At 32.7% G+C, this 21500-nt stretch overlaps 1 protein-coding gene across 1 annotated transcript in view; it reads left to right on the plus strand.

Annotated features, from left to right (window-relative positions):
- The window catches only part of LOC142332633 (autophagy-related protein 16-1-like), a 217375-nt gene extending 201906 nt beyond the window's left edge, over window positions 1-15469 (plus strand). Inside the window, exons 5-6 of the mRNA XM_075379236.1 lie at window positions 770-919; window positions 10959-15469. Of these exons, the coding sequence (XP_075235351.1) occupies window positions 770-919; window positions 10959-11052 (244 nt within the window). The 3' untranslated portion in view covers window positions 11053-15469. The remainder of the gene's footprint in view (window positions 1-769; window positions 920-10958) is intronic.
- Window positions 15470-21500: the final 6031 nt, after the last annotated feature.

Below are 21500 nucleotides of genomic sequence, written 5' to 3' on the forward strand. Positions count from 1 at the left end.
ACACTAACACAAAATATCATTAACTGTAATAGAATATGAAAAAAAAAGTTAATATTAGTATATTAAAATATACTGAATCATATGCAAGTATGTAAAAATATATCGAAGCATATAAAAAAAAAATATCAGAACTTATTGAAATATATCTAAAAATATCAACCTCTCATACTGCTCACATGTACAACCCATACCAACGTAATCTGTACTACCTACATCTAGCTACTGCGCATATGTACTACTCTTCCCTACCTTCTGCGCATGTGTACTACTCATACACTACCTATTGCACATGTGTACTATTCCTCCCCACCTACTGTGCACATCAGAAAATGTGTGTGTGCACACGTGCGTTTGTAGTACACATACTAATGCTGTACAAATATTTTTTATACAAATATAAATACAGTTCAGCAAGTGGTAACTGTGGCATGAAAGTAGTTAAAGGAAAGCATGTAAAAAATTAAATTTTCCTTTGAACTATTTTAAAATAGTAGAGGTAATTAATGGTAAATGTAACATTTGCTGTATATTTTGTAATCCAATTGTGATAAAAGCTAGACTTTAGCTCTAAAAGAAAGCCTAGTAATTTCTGTAAAAAATTGTTGGTTTCTCTTCTAAATATCCCTAGAAGGGTTCTTTGTTAATCCGTACCTAACAGATTACCACATGCATATTGTAGAAATTAATAAGTTTATAAAATTTTCTTTGGAGGATTATTCAGTTTGTTAAGGGATTAAGTCTTTGAAAATAAATTCTAAAATTTTTTCAGCCATGACTCTTTCAAGGTGAGCTGTGATTGGGCCAGAGCAGTTTTTAGTTCTGATGGTAATCATGTAGCTGTTGGCTCGAATGATGGATCTGTCTTCATATGGGATGTTAGTACCAATAAGTTAGAAGCAATATTAAAAGATGAACATACGTAAGTATTAAATCAGTCTAATTTTTAATGGCCTCTGGATATATTTATCGGTGTTTAGCAATAATAGTGTAAAATAAAATAAGCTTTAAAATCTGATTTAAATAAAATTGACATTAAACAAATTCAAAGTAAAATTTCATCAATGGTAAAAATCTATGTATTAATATAATTGTGTTTACAGCCTTTTATGTCTCTATTTGGAGTAAGTACTCTTATACTGTTACTTAGTAAACCTAATTTAATGTACTCTAAAGTCTTGCTAAATACTAAGCTAGCTTCTGTGTTTTATTGGGTGATTTGATCTGGATTTTAGGAGTTCTAATAATTTTAAACAGTGCTTAATAGAGCAGTTATGTCAATATATCCTGCAGAATTGCAGTTGTAGTGAAAGAAGTTAGGGAATCTAAATATTATATTATCTAAGTAATATATACTTTGTAATCTTGTTAAAGAATTTCCTTTGAATTATATCAGTATCACTGTCACCCAGAAAGAGATGAGAATAAACAACGCTAAGATTTTGAGAAAATCATTAATAAGTATTCACTTATAGTAAGGAACTAATGAAACTGTGGCATCTCCATTGATCTTAAATGGTAACCTACATTTTTTGAGAATACACTTCTTAAAAAATTAAATCTTGACTATCTGTTTAGTCAGTATATACTGAAACCGAGACTGTAATACTGCTACTGTTTCTCATCATAATAATTTTTTTTACATTTGTAAGTAGTGGCTAACTAAATCAGATGTAAAAAATAGAGGTGTGCTAGTAATATTTTTCTCTGAATTGTAATGTGTTACATTAATATGCAGCATCTAATACGTTTGTGACATGTAATACCTCTGCGGCAAAGTGGTAGCATTTTTGGTTTTCATCGAGAAGTTTCTGGGTTCAAATCCTACTCAAGTTTGGATTTTTAATCATTACAGAAGTCATTTCATGCCATAAAATAAATAGAAACAGGATATCTTGATTCGGTGGAAACTTGTAGTTGCCTGAAAAAAAAATTAATTAAAACCATAACATGGTGATCCCTGATTCCATAAATCACTAGAGTTAAAAAAATTGTATCTATTTTATTAATGCTAAAACTTATATGTATTTATGTTAATTTTATCTTGTATTGTTACTGCTAGTAAACTCCTTTATTAGTCTAATTGTAATTATATGCAGCTGTTTTGAGAATGGAACAAATTATCTTCATATTTTGTTTTTAATTAGCCTACTTATTATATGTTTTATGATGCATTTCCTCTCTAAAAGAACTAGAGAATCCAGGAGAAATGCTTTTAAAGTCCGAGATTCAGTAAAGGGAAGATCCTGATATTCACCTCCTCATTGTAGGAAGAGGGCAGCGATTGTATATATTAGCTACTGAAACTGCTAGTATATACAAGCAACTGATGAATCAAGGGACTGAGTTATTCCTAGTATAAGGAGTTCTTCCCATTACAAGTGCAAACAGCCTCTTCAGAGAGTGGATGAGCAGCAGCGGTGAGTTCAGGTACGACACTCTGTTGCCTTGGGGAAGGGAAACTGTTCCAAAAAACCAAAGGAATTTCTTAAGAAAGTTAACAATATTAGAATACAGAAGGCAATAGAAAATTACTGTATTAAAAATTCTAGCGATAATTTCTTGTATTATGCTATGATGCTGGCTTTTTTTCTTAAATGTTTCAGTGCTAAAGTAGCGTCTCATTCTGATGTTCAGGAGAAGTAAGAAAAGAAGTTAAAAGAATCAATTGCATAAATTAACTTGGACTGTCAAGATTTTGTTATAGAGTGAAAAGTTAGAGAATCTTAGAGGGAAATGATGATAAAGTGGATATATTAAGACTGAGTGTAGTAAGGTGGAAAGGAAAGGGTGAAATGAAGTGTTTGATTATTATACTCAAGTCTGGAAGAAAGAAAGAAAGAAAGAAAGAAAGAAAGAAAAAAACAGACGGGCAATAATTATGAGGATTGAGGTAGCAAAACAAGTGCAAAAAGTATGTTATTCAAAGAGTACTAGGAAAGTTTTGCAGTACCACTATATTTAAAAAATTTTTCAAAATAATTTTCACATACATTAAACAATTCTCCATCAATTCGTCTTCAAAGAAACTCTGTCATGTTTCGTTGGAGATTTGGGCACACTCATTGTCACAAGCCCGTAGGTAGTCATCATCGCTCGTAAAATACCTCCCTTTCAGTTTGTTCTTCACCTGGGGGAACAGCATAAAGTCACATCAAACAAGGTCAGGACTTTAGGAAGGATGCTCTAACAGTTTTATTCCAGTGTTGGCCAAATACTTTAAGCAAATTCTGGGTTGGTGTGCTAATAAGTTGGAACTTTGGGTGGTATTATTGGTGAAAAAACCTTGTGTACATCCTTGAATTTGGGTATAGCTTCTTGAGAGCTTTGACAAGTTTAGGCAGATATTACTTTGTATACTACTTCTCTGTAACTGTCTTCTGTGTTTCTAATATAAATAGTTCTAAAACAACTCTCATAATAAAAAATACATTGCCATTCTCTTCTTCACCGATCTGGATTTTTGAATAGCCATGGGAGTCTCTTCATCTTTGAACATCCACAGTTTCTTTTGAGCCTTGGTCAGGATGTCATACTAGTACAGCCTAGTTTCATTTCCTGTCTCAATCTGTTAATATAGATTTCCCTTTTTCAAACTTTTCCAGTATTTCATAGCACCATGAGACACAACATGCCATCTGATCGACAGTCAAGTTACATCTGATCGTCAGTTTGCAGCACTCAAAAGATACAAAGCTTTCAAAGAATACAAAGTTATACTCAAAATAGCATGAACTGCTAGTGCACTAATGCCAAAGAACACCTCTGTTTGGTGGTAGGTCTCATACTTGCCTGTCTGTCTCAAGCATTTTTCATATTGCCATAATGGTTCCCTTGGTCACAGATAAGATGATCAACCTGATTGGAGTGTCCTCAAGGTCAGAGTTTCTTCTTTTAAACTGTTGGTACTACCTAAATATGAGGACGGTCCTCTCCAAGTACAGGAGTCATTTCTTCTAAACATGTAACTCACGTGCAAAATTGCCAAGATTCAATTTTTGACTATAACGATATTACTACCTTTCTTTACTAACACAACTAAAAAGTAAGTAATGCTGTGACAGTGACCATTGAGGCTACAGTGCTAGTTGAAACCTTTTAAACATATGCTAACTTGTAATCGCCTGTGATGATCCATTCCATCATATTCCAAAACCTTTCTAGTGCCTATTGTATAAATGATAGATTAATATCATTAAGAATTGTGATGTTGCCAAAATATCTAGTTATAGCACAAGTTTAACACTAACATTGATTTATAAAGAAGATATTGAAGAGGTGTATGAAAGCATTGAACACGTAATAAAATCAGAAAAGGACTGCTTTAAGATACTGATGTGAGATTACACAGTTATTGTGATTTAATGAAGTGTGATAAGAAAATTTGGCTTAGGAGTAAGGAATGAACCCACTGAGTTGGTCTAGTGGTGAATGTGTCTTCCCAAATCAGCTGATTTGGAAATTAAGAGTTCTAGCGTTCAAGTCCTAGTAAAGTCAGTTATTTTTACACGGATTTGAATACTAGATTGTGGATACCAGTGTTTTTTGGTGGTTGGATTTCAATTAATCATACATCTCAGGAATGGTCAAAAACTGAGACTGTACAAGACTACACTTCATTTACACTAGTATAAATCATCCTCTGAAGTACTATCTGAATGGTAATTACTGGAGGCTAAACAGGAAAAAAAAAGAAAAGACACAAGGAATGGAAGGAGAAACAGATTAGTAGAAATAAAACAGCTAGAGAAAAAAATATTTATAACCAATACTTGGTTCAAAAATTGTGAAAGAAGGTATCTTCTGGTGGATTAAGCATGCTATCAGATAGACCATATCTAAGTAGATATATACATCATAAGGCCTTTACAAGTACATGAACGTATCCAGAATCAGATGGAAATGTCCAAATTTGACAAACAGTCCAGAGTGCTCGGAGTCACTTGATGTAGAGTACCCAGATTATCGTCAAACGCTCGAAGTGGGTACTCTGTAACAATATGTTCTATTGTCTGGTCCTCTGCTCTGCAGTCGCAGTCAGCAGGTGGGTGGAATATTTGGTCGCGATAGTTGCCAGAACAGGCAACCACTGAATGGGAGTAGATCTAACAGTACCAGTGATAACCCTCATGGCTTCATTGAGCTGCACATCAATCTTTGTTGTGTGGGCGCTATTTTCCCACACAGGGGCACAATATTCACCAGCCAAATACACAAGAGCGACTGCAGCGTAGAGCATAAACTATTGGTGTGCACAGCCCAACTGCTTCTGGCAATCTTGCGAAGTAGATTCACTCTTGAGCCAAGTTTCTTAGATAACTTGATGTACTCTTGTTTGAATATCAAGGACCAATCAAGAATCCTAACTATATTGGATTGTAATTATGGGGCCCTTCGATTCCGTCAAAAGTCACAATAGCTTCCATAGGGCTTCTTTATGAATTAGATGGAATGCAATAACCTTAGTCTTATTTGGGTTAGGCTGAAGTCTCCATTTATGGAAGTAATCACTCAGTTTCGTCAGATCATTTCTCAACACACAGCCACAGTGCATAAGATCCTTACTCTGGAAGACCAATGTTAGATTGTCTGCATACTGGATTTTCATGAGTCCTTGTCTGGCATGTCATGGATATTAAGGTTAAACAGAATGGGGCTCAGAACTGATCCCTGAGGTAGGCCATTATTCAGAGTCCTCTGTCTGCTAGCCTACCCATTCAGAAACACCTTACAGTGCCTGTCAGACAGCATGTTACTCACTAGAAATGCCAGCCCCTGATATGGGATGACCTCAATGAACTTCGACATCAATCCTTCTCTCCACACAGTGTAATAAACTGCTGTAAGATCTACAAAAACTGTAGCCTATTTGAGACCCCCACTAAAATCCAGCCTCCACTAGAATTGTCAATATTAGGACCTGGTCACAGCAGCTCTGATGCTTCCTAAAGCCACCTTGCTCGGTGGGGATAATTTGATCAGTGGTCTCTTGAATGTAATTTGGAATAAGCTTTTCTAGTAGTTTATAGGTCATGCTGAGTAGTGATACTAGTCGGTAGTGAGAAGTATCTATTCCGTCTTTACCTGCTTTCAGAATGGCAATTACCTTAGCCTGTTTGAAAAGCTTTGGCAATTTTCCATTTCTCAGAATCTCATTGAAAACTCAATGAGCCACAATCTAATCTTAGGTCCGATGGCCTTAAGAAACTATGGATATTTGCCATCAAAGCCAACAACTTTATTTAGTTTCAGAATATTCGAGGCTATATCAAGCTCCTCAAAGCAGAAGTCACGTGAGTAGTCTGGATGTGGTTTCAGATGAGATCTCTTTATGTACAATTCATTTTTCACTGCTTGTATGTGCGCCTTGTCCAGTTTTCAAAATCTTCATTAGTTTGGATACAACATCATTGGCATTCACACGTGTGACTGTACTTGTCAGCCTTGGATCTGTACCAAGCTTCCTTATATGGTCCCAGTCCTTCTGACAAGAATGCATAAAGTTGGGTCCTGCCATTGTTTTATGCCATTTTTCTCTCCTATTCTTATTGAGAGCTCTCAAGAAGTCATCAGCTGTTGTGTCATTGTGAGATTCCTGATACTCAGCATATAACTCATCACACTCTTGAGACCATCTGGGGACGTACTCCTTCTGAAAACCACGTGGAATACATCTCCTGCCATTAATTTTTATTGCACCTACAAATCGCTAATAATTGGGGGAATCCACTGAACGGTATTATGAAGACCCCTCCAAAACAGTTCCCAGTTCTCAAGCAGAAAATTCTACTGAATTGAGGGATGGAGGTGACTAATGGAATTTCAGTGCCATAATGAAACTCTGGCACTGACCTTTTGACTGGCCTATGCTGGCTGCGTGGGAAAGACCCGATGACCTTTTGTTGCGTCGTATCATTATGTCCACTTATTATATGATGCGCAAATCAGGAGAATAATTCTTCAGCCATCTACCAGATTGAGCATTCCTGAATCTGTAGCGTTGTACACAAGCTGGAGATTGTACATATCCATCCATTCATTTAGAATAGCTCCATTGATGTCCTCTTCCTGATGTCCCCAGGTATGACTATGGCTGTTGAAATCCCCAACATACACAACCGGGTGACTGAAGGATCTTACAGATGGATTTGGCCAACTGACTTGCAGAGATTTGTAAATATTTACAACAGTGGTGCTGGCAATTTCCACAGCCAAAACAAAGACATCCGATGTCTTGATAAGTTACTTTGTAATCGGTAAGATGTGACCTGATATATGTTGCAGTGCCATATTGTTAATCATTTATGGCCCGAACCAGAACATATCCATATAATCTTCCCCTTCTGTAAAGATCTGTCACCCATGGTGTGAGTCTCCTGTATTGCCACAATATCCACAGCATTCTGCAGCATCAAGCATGAGAGATATTAACTCTTAGCAGATGAAATCGATTCAATGTTCAAGAGACAGGAATAGTTTAGCTTCAGGTAAGGGAAAGGAACTAGAGATGCCATCAGGTTACTGAGGTTGGTTGAAAGAGATATTTAGAGAGAGGAAGAGGAATGGATCATTGTTTTTATAGGTTTAGAGAAGCATTTGATAAAGTCAAATGAGAGAAGATGGTAGAGATTCTTAAAGATAAAAGAGTCGAGTGAAAAAAAAGACAGAAAGTTGATTAAATAATGTTATATGAGACGAACAGCAGCAATGAAAGTAAATAAAAGTATGAGTGTGTGAATGAGTCTAGGTCAAGGTGTTAGGTAAGAATGTTGTCTCTTATGGACACTACTTAACATTTACATTGAAGATATGATAAGGAATATATCAGAAGAAACAGAAGAAGGAAAAGTATAGGTTGACAAAAAATATAATGTATATGATTTACTGTTATGGTAATTCTAGCTGGTGACTCACACGTGCTTGTTTTTTTTTAACAATAGTGGAGGAAGGAACGAAAGAATATGGAATAAAAATAAATGTAGCAAAAACTAAAATAATGGATGTAAATAACAAAGAGGATTTAATGGTAAGGACAATTGAACAAAAAATGGAAAAATTACAGATATTTGGTACTACAGTGACAGAGGACTGTAAGAGCGCAGTGGAAGTGAAAGAAAGGATAGCAAAGGCAAAGGAAGCCACAGTAGGAAGAGGGATTTTTATTACTATGTAGTAAAAGTCTGGATTTAGAATTAAGGAACAGGTTAGCCAAATACTAAGTATTTAGTGTCTTGTTTTTTGTTATGTGGATTATAAGGAAGAGGGAAAGTGAATGGATTGGGCATCTTTTAGATGTGGATTTGGAGAAGGATAGAAAAAATAAGATGGGCAGACGATAAAGTGAGGAATGAGAAAGTAATGAGCAGGATTAATGAAGAAAGAGCTCTTAAGTGGGAAGTACACAAAAGAAAAGGAGACTGGTTAGGGCATGTGATTTAGGAAGTGGAATATTTTGACTACTGCATTGGAAAAACTAATAGAAGGAGAAATAAAGTGAGGAAGGAGAAGATGAAGTTAATTGATGAGGTGCAGATTGAAAACTGCAAGGGAATGAAGGAGAAGGCTTGGGACAGAAATGGATGGAGGCAGAAATGGGGTATGGGACTTACTGGCAGCCAGAACAACATTTGATGATATTGGTGATGTAATTCTGTTTTTGGATTTATTTTAATTTTTTTTGTGAAGTGTTTTGTACATTACTATAATGCTCTCTGATACAAAGATTTTATTATTTATAAAAACACATGGGGAAAAAAATACAGAATTAAATGGTGTTGTTATAGATTGTATTTACTACTGGTTTAAAACTAGTTTAAACTAATGGACTGATAATCAGAATATTTGGAAATTGATACTTGTATTGCTAGTTTAAAATTAATTATGTAGGTTTAAGTCCTTAAAATTATTAGAAAATTGCATAAGTGTTAAATGTTGGTATTGATGACTAAAACGTGTTGCTGGTATAGCTTTTTTTTAAAAGCTTATAAAAGTATAAGTAAATTTTTATAGCTTTAAAAAGTATATATTTTTTTTATCCAAGCATTTGTAGAGTATACAGTTACTCTTTCTTTGTGTACATTTCTGTTAGGTCACTGAAGTTTCGTTTTATTATACTTTGCCAATTTCACCTACAGCATTAAATATTAAATAAATAATAACTCAACAATGGTGTGTTAAATGAATTGAATTAAATTTAAATCTGCTGTCCAAACAAAATGTGGTGTCAAACATTGGTTAATTACTACCCTTATAATTTTTTTAATAATCTATTTGTGACTCAGGCATATTCATTCAGTTTTGATTGTTCTTTTATCGTTATTATGCACTGTAGATCTCCTTTGACTCATTAACAGTTTCAGCCTCTTTTTACATTTAAAAAGAAAAATATTTTTGTAATGTAGTTTATTTTTGGACCAGTTTATCTTTACAAGGGGTTAAAAAAAAACAAAATCTGTACCTGGTGTACAATATATGAGGGTTATTTTTTTCAAGGTCTGATCGGTCGCGAAATAAAAACCTGCACAAAAATCAGATGAACCTTTGCTCATATTTGTTGCGTAGTGTCTCTAGTATGGCCTTCAATTGTCACTTCGTTTAGTTCTGAACACGCAGCTAGCACGTAAACATGTCTACAACAATAGCATCTCCCACCAAGTGTGAAGTGCGTGCAGTAATTCGATTTTTTCAGGATGAGGGGTGTAATGCAGCTGAAATTCATAGACGAATAAGTAATGTATACGGTGAAACTTCAATGAGTGACAGCAAAGTGCGACAATGGTGCAGGAACTTTAAAGGAGGACGTACAGATGTTCATGATGCAGGCGGTCAGGGAAGGAAACGAGTGTCAACCGATGATCTCGTTGAACGAGTGGATGAGGCAATTCGAGAAAATCATCGGTTCACAATTTCTGTATCGAGCGTTTCGTTTCCTGAAATTTCAAGGTCAGTTCTTTACACCATTGTGAGTGAGAGACTTGAGTACCGCAAACTGTGTGCAAAATGGGTTCCCAAGATGCTGTCTGACCATCACAAAACAATGAGAATGGACGCCTCCCTAACGTTTCTCCAGCGCTACCACAATGAAGGAGAAGATTTTTTGAACAAAATTGTCACAGGGGACAAGACATGGGTCCATTTCGAAACTGAAGAAACAAAAGAACAATCCAAACAGTGGATGCATTCTCATTCTCCCAGTAAACCAAAGAAGTTCAAGCGAACCTTCTCCAACAGAAACTGTATGGCTACTGTGTTCTGGGACCGGAATGGAGTTCTCTTGCTGGAATTCATGGAACGTGGCACGACCATCACTGCAGCCTCATACTGCATGACTCTTCAACATCTACGAAGGGTAATTCAGAATAAGCAGAGAGGAATGTTGTCATCAGGCATTGTCTTTCTCCATGACAGTGCTCGGCCGCACACTGCAGCTGTAACAAAGAAGCTCCTGCAGCGTTTTCGTTGGGAAGTGTTTCATCACCCACCATACAGCCTGGACTTGGCTCCATCCGATTTTCACCTCTTTGCTCGTATGAAACGCTGGCTAGGAGAACAACATTTTGGCACAGATATCGAGCTGCAGACCAGCATAGAAACATGGATGAAAACACAGGCGGCTCCATTCTATGACAAGGGTATTGGAAAGTTGGTACCACACTACAAAAAATGTCTAAATCAGAGTGGTGACTGTAGAGAAATAGCGTAACTATTTAAGTACTTGTTACAAATAAAAATTTTTTTATTTTCACTGTGGTTTTAATTTTGTGACCGATTGGACCTTGAAAAAAAATAACCCTCGTAGATATAGTTGCAGTTCCCTTTCGCACCATATTCATCGTTTTCTATAGCTCTTTATGGCAAAGAAATTTATGCACATCGGCTTGGATTCTTGGTGGTTTAAAAAAATTTGTATTCATAGATGTTTGTTATAAATAAAACATTTTGTTATGAATTTTTATTTTTAGAGCTGCTGTTACTGCTGTTGCATGGCATCCATTTGGAAACTACCTCGCTAGTGTTGATCGTAATAAAAAAGTCGTAGTTTGGGCTGATTTGTGATCCATAATGTGTACTTTTTATGGTTACTGCATTCACCATGTGTTCAGACTGTGTTAAACACATTTATTGTTGCACATCACTCATCTACAATTAGTTGATACTTCTAACAAATCTGCTATTATATTATTGTGAGGTGATAAACTTTTTTATATATTTTTTTATATTAAATTTTTTGCTCGCATTTTTTTGAGTTTACTTGGTGCCAAAATTAACTAATGATGAGCAGGCTGATGTAATTTTTACTTCCAGTAAATTTATGCAGATGTTTATTTAAATTATCATGTATACATATTTTATTATAAAAAATGTGAATAAAATTCAAAGTGATAACCATTACAAAATAAGAACATTAAATTACTTTATGTAATGCAGTTGTTTGAAATGTAATATGAATATCTGAAAGGCAAGTCAGGGTAAAGAGAAGATTTATTTGTAATTACTTATGAATTATCATATTTTTTTTATATATATAGTTTTTTATTTTTTATTTACCCAATTATTAATATATCTAACTGTGTAATCTATTACTTCTTTAATAGAAATAATTTTAAAATATTGTCAACTATACTTGTTACTTTTAAGGTGTTTTATTGTTAAATTAATCAGTGGTATAGCAAAATTAATTGTCATAGCAGTAAATACCTATTTTTTTAAATGAATAATGGAGTTCAACATTTTTCCTTTTTCTTTCAAAAAATAGATAACATATGCTTGTAAAAAATGGAAATTCTTTTTGATATGTATGTATTGCATATTGTTAAGTTGGATTTACAGCATTGTTGCATTTTAAAGTTTATTTAAAAATATTAAATTCTGATCATTACGAAACATATATTTTAATTTTATTTTTAGAGTGATGATTTTCCTGAAGTAAATTATTCAATTATATTATCTTCAAGTAAGTTTTATTATATTATTTGTACTTAATAATAAATAATTTTTTTTGAAAAATTATTCTACTGGTAATAAAATTGTGAAATTTTCTGTAGTGCCATTTTATTTTGTTATAATAATCCAGATGCTGAATTTATTATTAATATTTGTTGTATATACAGAACCGTTCTTGTTTTTTATGTATATAAAAATGTAATTAACCGAAAGTTAAAACTTTAATTTTTGTATAGTTTCACAAGTGATAAGTGTTTGGTTTGAAGCTCAATGCCATTCTAATTATTATCTTATTATGAATATCTTATTATTATTATTAGTATGAATATTACACCTCTGTTTTAAACATTGAAACACAACGTTGAAACACAACGCTTGTTTTATGCTACAAAATATTGAAAATAATATTACATACCATTATGAAAATTAGGTAAACAGGGCCAAGAGTAAAGAATACTGTGATCTGAGTTTCAGAATTGTAATTTCTTATTAAAAATTTTAAAATAAAAGTATTGAAGTTATACTAATTGGAATTATAAATTGGAGTATTATTTTAAAGCATGCAGTTTTCTCTTTTAAATTTTGCTTTAAAAGTTAATGTATGACAACAAAAAAACTTCACAATTGTGATGAAAAATATGTATTGCAAGTACCTAGTTTAAAAGTGGTTGAGGAAAATATCAGTACGATAAGGTCTAGTAGCATCTCTGCTGATTCTTTTCAAATGAATTATAATTGTTTTTCTATTTGGAGTTTTACTGGGTTCACAATATATTTATATTGTACTCTTAATTTAATAGAAAATTATTATTGCTAAAGGAAACATATGTGTCATTCATGCATTTAATGTTTAATACAAAAATAAAAATAAAACTGTTTAAAATTTTGAACTTTACAAAAACCTGGAAAAATCTATTGGCAAAAGAAAAATCTTGCAAAATTAGCTAGTAGACCAGATTATACTATTATTTAATTATTCAATAAAGAGTGAAGTAAATCCTTCTTATATTTCTGTATGTCTAGTGAGATTTATGGGTAACAAAAAATTGATTATTGAGCTTCATACATTAACTCTGTAACATTTCCATTTTCTCATGCTTTTGGTCATGCAGAAAAAAAACAGTAGTTACTATTTAACTTCTAATGTTTTATTTTAAGTTGTAATAAAAAGTAAAACAAAAAATGCAGTGATAGTTTTTATTGTGAAAAATAGAAATTGATTTCATTATAATAGTTCTTTAGTTTACTCAAGCTAAGCAAAATACTCAGTTTTACTCATCCTGGGTAATAAATTATTATGTCTAGTGTAGAAAAAAGTGTATAGTAAATATTTTTTATGAATCAATGAATCATTATTAGAGAAATATGTAAAAATTATTTTCGTCATGTTTTCAAGTGTTGCTCTCTGAAAGAACTCATGCTCCAATCATTTAAAATACCATTACGAATCATCCATCACTTTTCATTATAATAATGTTTACTGTAAGTCATTATTGTAGTCTCTGATCCTAAATCATTTTTTTCCTAATACTGTTTTTTAATATTGTTGGAAAACTGATGGAACATTTTAGGAAATCAGTTATACTTTCATTTTGATTCATTATTTAATAAGTTGACTGTGAGATGTAATTCATAAAATAATTTATATTTTAGAATTAAAATAAACCTGATATCAAACATTTAATGTAAAAAAATGGTACACACATGGTATGGGCCATCTCATTTATTGACACAGCTGGGGAAATTCTGATATCCTAGATTTTTCTCATCATTCATCTATCAGTAGAAAAAAGTTGCTAAATTAGTTACTAGAATTCAGCAACTGAATGAGTTCCTAAAAAAAATGTGTACTTGTGCAACTTAATACATTCATCATGTGGTTGTTGTCATCAATATGATGCATTTTACATGCAATAAATTCATTTCATCAGCATAAAAAACCACACACAAAAAAAGATTTTAATTGGGTCTAAATCTGTTACCATTAAAGATATCTGTTTTGTATGAAACTGATAATGTTAAATATAAAAAGAACAGTGGTTCTGTGTCCGAGTTGTAAATTTTAAAATAGCCATCATCATGCTTGGATCTACAGTTGTAAATGCCTGCAGTGTCTAGGGACTGGTGTCCTTTTGGGTTCATGAGACAAATAGCTTGAAATCTTCTTAGTGATAAAACAAAGTTATGCTTGTAGATCTTTTAGAATTATTGTGATAGTTTGTAACAAATGGATAAGTAAATGTTGACTGCCTGTCAGTTAGCAGCAAGATTTTATATAGCTTCCCATAGCCATGTGATAGTAGAGCTTATGATATGACCACGTGTTTTCTAACTGTATTATCAGAAAACATAGCATGTATCATTACTTTGGTCTTATTTTTTAGCACCTTCTTGTTATTGCAACTAAATCAGAAACAACATTTTTAATTTCTTATCAATATAGTTATTACATACAAAGTATATTAAATTCAGTATTTCACTTTTGGATTTTTTTCATCATGATAATCTCTTTTATAAATAAATGGGCCTACTGATACAGTTACTTTTCCAGTTGTCATTCATTTTAAAACATTCTAAACTATAATAAGATAAGATAGTGAACTAAAATAAAAATGTATTAACACTTCCTTTTAGATTAACAGATTTCCTTTTAGCTATCTTTACAGGGAGCAAATCCTAATACCTGTTTTCTTTGAAGAAGCTGAAATCTGGGTTGGTTGTCAAATAATTTCTTAAGGAAATTCTTTAGAGAATACAAAAACATAAGCCAATAATATATTTTTTTTAAAATTAAAAATCTATCCAGCTTATACAAAAATAATAAAAAACATTGCATATCACTGGGAATGGAGTGGTGTAAGGTATTCAAGCAACATTGTATAGTATTACTTATGCACATTATGTAGTATTTATCTCAATTCTCGTTAGCCAGGACTTATTTGCTGGCTATACCACTGATATAAACTAAATGTAATTTATTTTAATTGTGAAATGGCAGTGTCTTTTTAAGAATATATTCTTTAATTTATTTTGTTTAAGATCAGGGGTATTCTAATCAGTTGGTTTAATTTTTATAACTTACCTTATTTTATTAATTCGATTGGATCCCTAATACCTTGTAATAATGACAAAGATGTTAATTCTGCTATATTATAAGTTATTACAAAGCGTATAGATTTTCTAAAGATGTACTATTATTCCCTTTAATTTACTATCAAACTAATTTACTGTTATTTCATGTGTGTGAATCAACTATTGTAATGAGTAAACAAATTGCTAAGAACAGTTTTTGTGAGTTTTCAGTTTATCTGAAAATTAGTACGCTAATAATTCATAGACTTTGACTTTTATAACGTACTGCTTATTATTGTAATTCTTTTAGAGTGTAAAAATCTCTTTTTTATGATGTCATATATATAGAAACACAAACTAAGATATATGTTGTAACCTTATGTAATTTCATCTTGTATTATAAAAATACTCACATAAGCCAATTTAATAAAGCTGTTATTTGATTTTGGTAAAATAATTTTTCTTGCATTATTTACCTTTTAGGAAATAAGCGAAAGTGTTGGTACCTTGTTTCATTATTGAATTTGTTTGTTAGATATTGTTTCTCTATATTGTATAAATTGTTGCAAGAATAAGTGTCATTTATATATATACATATATGTGTCATACATATATATGTTTACATGCAGTAGCAATTCATCATTGTTGTAATAGACATATTGTTTACATCATAAGTACAGATTTTCAAGTATCTGTAGCCTAGCTAGTAAATTATTATTAGTAACTATGAAGAAAAATATTTTTTCCATAATAAAAATTCTTGTTTGGCAAATGAGCTAGATTTTTGCTTTTCACAGTCTCACTTAAAAAATGAAAGAAATTTTCAGTACACTGAAAGCAAAAAAAAAGTAAATCAGTACAATGAATATTTATTTTTCTGTCTTTGGTCATTTGACTGGTTTGATGTAGCTCTCCAAGATCCCCTATCTAGTGTCAGACGTTTAATTTTGGTATACCCCCTACATCCTACTCCCTAACAATTTGTTTTACATATTCCAAATGTTGCCTGCCTGCACAATTTTTCCCATCTACCTGTCTCTCCAATATCAAAGTGACTATTCCAGGATGCCTTAATATGTGGCATATAAATCTGTCTCTTCTTTTAACTACATTTTTCCAACTGCTTCTTTCTTCATCAATTTGCCCCAACACCTCTTCATTTATCACTTTATCTACCCATCTGATTTTTAACATCCTCCTACAGCACCACATTTCAAAAACTTCTGATCTTTTTTCTCAGGTACTACAATTATCCAAGTTTCACTTCCATATAAAGCTATGCTCCAAACATATACTTTCAAAAATGTTTTCCTGACGTTTAAAGTCATTTTTGATGTAAGCAAATATATTTCTGACTGAGAGCTTGTTTTGCTTGTGCTATTCAGCATTTAATATCGCTCCTGTTTTGCTGGTATTTAGTAATTCTATTTCCCAAATAACAGAATTCTTCTACCTTCATAATCTTTTCTTTTCCTATTTTTATATTCAGTGGTCCATCTACATTATTTGTACTAAATTTCATTACTTTCATTATGTTCTTGTTTATTTTATGCGGTAGCTTTTTCATATGGCTTCATCCACGCCATTCATTGTTTTTACTCTGGCTAGAATTACTATTTCATCAGCAAATCATGGCATCTCTATCTTTTCATCTTGCACTGTTAGTCTGAATCTAAATTGTTCTTTAATATCATTAACTTTCAAATCCTAGTCAGGCTTGGCATATTTCATACACTCCAATTTTTTTTGTCATATATAAAAAAAAAAAATTCCTTTCGGCATGCCAAAAGGCAGAGATAGATTTCACCAGTGCTAAGTAGGGGATAAAAAAGATTTCCACCTTAAAGTTAAGATAAACTTCAAATTTACTCAATACAGTTGTTATGAACAACCTTGCCTGAAGACCGTTAACATGTTATGATTTTAGAGCGAGGTTGGACTGCATGTTCATAGGTAATGAATGAAGACAACGCCTTGCTGCTTGCTGAATAATGGTTTAATGAATTGTTGTCTTGACAGTTAATGAAATGAATTGTAACATAATGTATAACATGACATATAAAAATATAAAATTAAATACAACATTAAAGCTAATGTTCATCCGAACAATGAATGGAGTCCATCCAGACTAAGAGTATGATGTGACCGCCTTGGATCAGATTCGAGCACCGGATTAAGTCGCTACCTCATAATGATCACTCCCTGCGGCATTATGACATAGAAAATGATGTGATCAGATCACCTGACCAAGCTTGCCATGAGGACTCTAGCCCTCTGCTAGGTAGCAGCACCTGACGGCAAAGTGGAACATAACAACAACAATGGTTGCATGTGAAAAAAAATTTTACATGTTTAGCATATGACAAACCCTATCTTCTTACAATTCCAGCAACATTTTGGTCATCACTTGCTGTAAGGGTTGGTCATATCAAAAATTGTTTCAGACAAAGGTTTTAGGTAATATTTAGAGGACTAACAGTTTAAACAAATACTGTGCATATTAAGGAAGGTATGACTCTCTTTTGTTTTCAAAAACCCCATTTTTTCTACCCAAATATCTAAGGAAAAAAATTTTCTTAGATACGTTTTAGGCCTTTATTCAAAGAATAGTAGGAACTTTAAATGAATTTGATATTTTACTTAATAAGAAAGTTATAGCGATATTTTTTTTTTTTTCAAAAAAAGCCCCCCCCCCATTTCCACCTACATGGTCTGATTTTGACCATTAATGAACTTGACCAAGATTTCTCGACGAGTTATTTTTAAGAAACAATTTGAAACTTATTGGTGCAAAATTACAGCAGTTATCATGTTCACAATAAAGTGAAATATATATATATAAACTTTTGGGGTGATGGTGGTTTTGGGGTCTGGGATATGTGAAACGCGAAGATATGTCGAAATTTTCCAGAAGTGGAATCATGGTACCCATTACAATAGGTAGTTTTCTTATGAAATCTACCTAAAAGGAAAGGTAGTTGTAAGGGTATGTCAACCTATAGCTCCCAATATCAATAAATAAATAATATGTTACAGTAAAATAAAACGTTTGTAAACTATTTCACTGACATAATACTTATTTTATAAACCATTTCAACTCAATTATAATCTATGAGAGTCATAAAATTTTTTTATTAAGAAATACCAAATGCTTGTTGCATGAAATGTGTTCAAATTAAATATAAAAACATTTTTTCCTGGTATGACTACTGCTGACTTATTATTAATGCTACTAATTAGTGCCATTGTATAAGAGGACTTTGCGAAATTTTGATTTTAAGGGGTTCAAATGAATAATCGATAGTATTTTCAGTATTGATGCATTTGTGTCAAAACATTGGTGTTTTAAGATCAATCAATATTGAATGAATGAATTACGGTAGTAAAATTTATTAATAATTTAATTTTTTAATTTAATTGAAATGTATTATTAATGTTGTTATTTATTGTTTATTTCTTCTGGCTCTTACTTGTTGGTGTTGTTTCTTCCTACCGATCGTTTATAAACATTTAAGAAAAAAGAAGTCATATGATTTTTTATGAGTCAACAGGTTAGTGTAGTGTTTCAAAAAGTGAATAAACATTTCAGTTGAAAAGATAACTGTCAACAACATGTTAATAACCCAAACAGTTAAACCTATCAAAGGAAATGATGCATGCCTGTTCCAAGCACTTGATTTTCACTTATTCAGTGATAAAGAATGATGCCAGGAGGTACAAAACACAGTCGTTTCATACGTGGCTGATCAATGAATTGACTTTACTCATATGCCTTACAAATCTTCAAATGGTGACAACTTTCCAACTTGTGAGGAATACGTACGCAAAATGTCCATTCAGTCTATGGTGGTTATTGCGAATTAGTTGCAGATAGTAAGATTTTTCCATTTTTATTTATTTGAAGTTTATTACAACTGCAATCTTTATTGCAAATTTGGTACTGACACATTGCCCGTAAAAATATTCTTACTGGGAATATTAATAGTGGTCATTTCAATGTATATTTGCCTGATTTAGAAGACAACATTTCACAAAATTCTTCTTCAACTATTTCTGTTAGAAATAATAAAAAACATTGTGCGAGGTTCACGGACAGAACAAGAAATAATCAAGTCAAAAAAGTAGCAAAAAAGTATGTAAAAATCAACCCAGAAGGTAATAGAATAGCTGTGAAAAAGTATCAACAAAATCATTCAGAGGTCCATAGAGCTGCAGTAGTAGCCTATCAAAATAGGCATCCAGAAGTACATAGAGCTGCTGCAGCTACATATCAAAGCAATCATGCTGAAGTTCATAGAGCATCCCAAAATCAATATGAGTGCAAGATTCCAGGAATTCGTACAGAAAATCGTTTACGCCCATGGAAAAATAAAAGACTGTCTGGTTTGGTTTACAATCCTAATATAGATTATAAAAATTACATTGGAATTATGTTTGAAAAATGTCAATTTTATTATGCTCTTAAATGGAAAGATGAAACACTTGGCATGTGCTGCAGTTCTGGAAAAGTACATCTAGAAACTTTGAAACCACCACCTAAACCATTATGTACCTTATTAAATGGCGATCACCCTGACCGTGGCCACTTTATTGACCGTAGTAGAAAATATAATGGTTGTTTTCAGATGATAACTTTTGGTGCTAAGCAGATTGTTGAAGAAGGTTTTATGCCAACTTTTAAAGTGCAAGGCCAAGTTTACCATTTATGGCAGTTTGATACACATTCTCAGGAAGAGGCTAAATTTTTGCAAATATATATTGTTGGTGAAGATGAAAAAAAATTAAACTTAGATGCTCTAACTATCCAGAAGTCAAACAAGGATTGGTGAAACAGTTGCACGATATGCTCCATAAAGAAAATAAGTACATAAGAGACTTGAACTACCATGGATAAAGTACCACAGAATTGTGAAAAATTTCAAGTGGTGATTCGCTCAGACAGAAAACCTGCAAATGCTCACAGAGGTTGTTATAATGCTGCGACATCTAACGAAGTAGCTTTAGTAATAGTTAGACAGCAGTTTGAAAAACTAGATATTGTTATTCAAGGTCACAATAATCGACTGGAATGTATCAGTGAACTTCATTGATCTTACAACGCACTATAATATCCACTTTTGTTTTGTTATGGAGAAGACAGTTATTCTATAGATAATTTTCAATGTGACCCAACAACAAAAGTTCCTTTGAGTAAGTCAGTATCTGCTGCCTTTTTTTATGCATACAGAATCATGATAAGAGAAGGAGAAAATATTCATTTGCTACGTTATGGTGTTTTATTTAATCAGTATTTAGTCGATATGTATGCCAAAATAGAAACTGAAAGATTAAATTTCATAAGACGCAATCAAAAAAAGCTTAGGGCAAAAACTATATCCATTTAAAAGATGCAATAGACGTTCAAGCAAATCAACTAGGTAAAGTCGTGATTTTGCCATCATCTTTCACAGGAGGTCCAAGATATATGTACGAACAAGCTCACGATGGACTGACGTATGTTTAACATTATGGCAGTTTGGATTTATTCATAACTTTTACATGAAATCCCAAATGGAGAGAAATTAAAGAAGCATTATTACATGGGCAAAAGCATTATCATTGTCCAGATATCATTGCAAGAGTTTTTAATTGTAGAGTTAAAGAGTTAATGGAGTTAATTGTAGAGTTATTAGTAAAATGAGAACTTTTTGGAAGTGTGAAATGCTTTATGCGTTCAATTGAATGGCAGAATCGAGGCCTACCACATGCTCATATTTACTCTGGTTACAAAATAGAATTAGAACAAATATGATAGATAAGTTCGTGTGTGCTGAAATTCCAAGTCCAGATATGGATCCACTATTACATGAGATAGTGAGAGCCAACATGATGCATGGACCGTGTGGGCTTTTGAATAAAAATTCGCCTTGCATGAAAGGCTGTGTCTGTACCAAGCGTTATCCAGCAAAGCTACTTCACAAAACTCAAAAAGGCAAGGATTGTTATCCAAAATATAGCAAACAAACAACAGTTTTAAAGTAAATGTTAATTCAATGGATTTAGACAACAGATGGGTTGTCCCATACAACCCCGTATTATTATGAACTTTTAATGTACACATCACTGTTGAAATGAACTAGTTCAGTTAAATGTATAAAGTACATATGTAAGTACATCAATAAGGGCAGTGATCAAGCAGCTTTTGGTTTGGAGAAAAATTCTGACATTGATGAAATAAAAATATATGAATGTGGTCGATATATCAGTAGTTCAGAAGCAGTCTGGAAAATTTTAGGATTTCCAATTCATGATAGATATCCAACCATAACTACCTAGACATTCACCGGGAAAACAGACAACGTGTGTACTTTACAACAGATAACATGATGCAGAGGCTATCTAATCTACCTAAAACAGATGATTTTGTGAAAAACCTTCTTTATTCTCAAGTACCTTCTTACTATACTTGGCAGAACAATAAATTTATTCGCTGTAAGTGGTGAGAGGGT

The sequence above is a fragment of the Lycorma delicatula genome, chromosome 1 (assembly GCF_047948215.1).
Source record: "Lycorma delicatula isolate Av1 chromosome 1, ASM4794821v1, whole genome shotgun sequence".
NCBI classification, from domain to species: domain Eukaryota; kingdom Metazoa; phylum Arthropoda; class Insecta; order Hemiptera; family Fulgoridae; genus Lycorma; species Lycorma delicatula.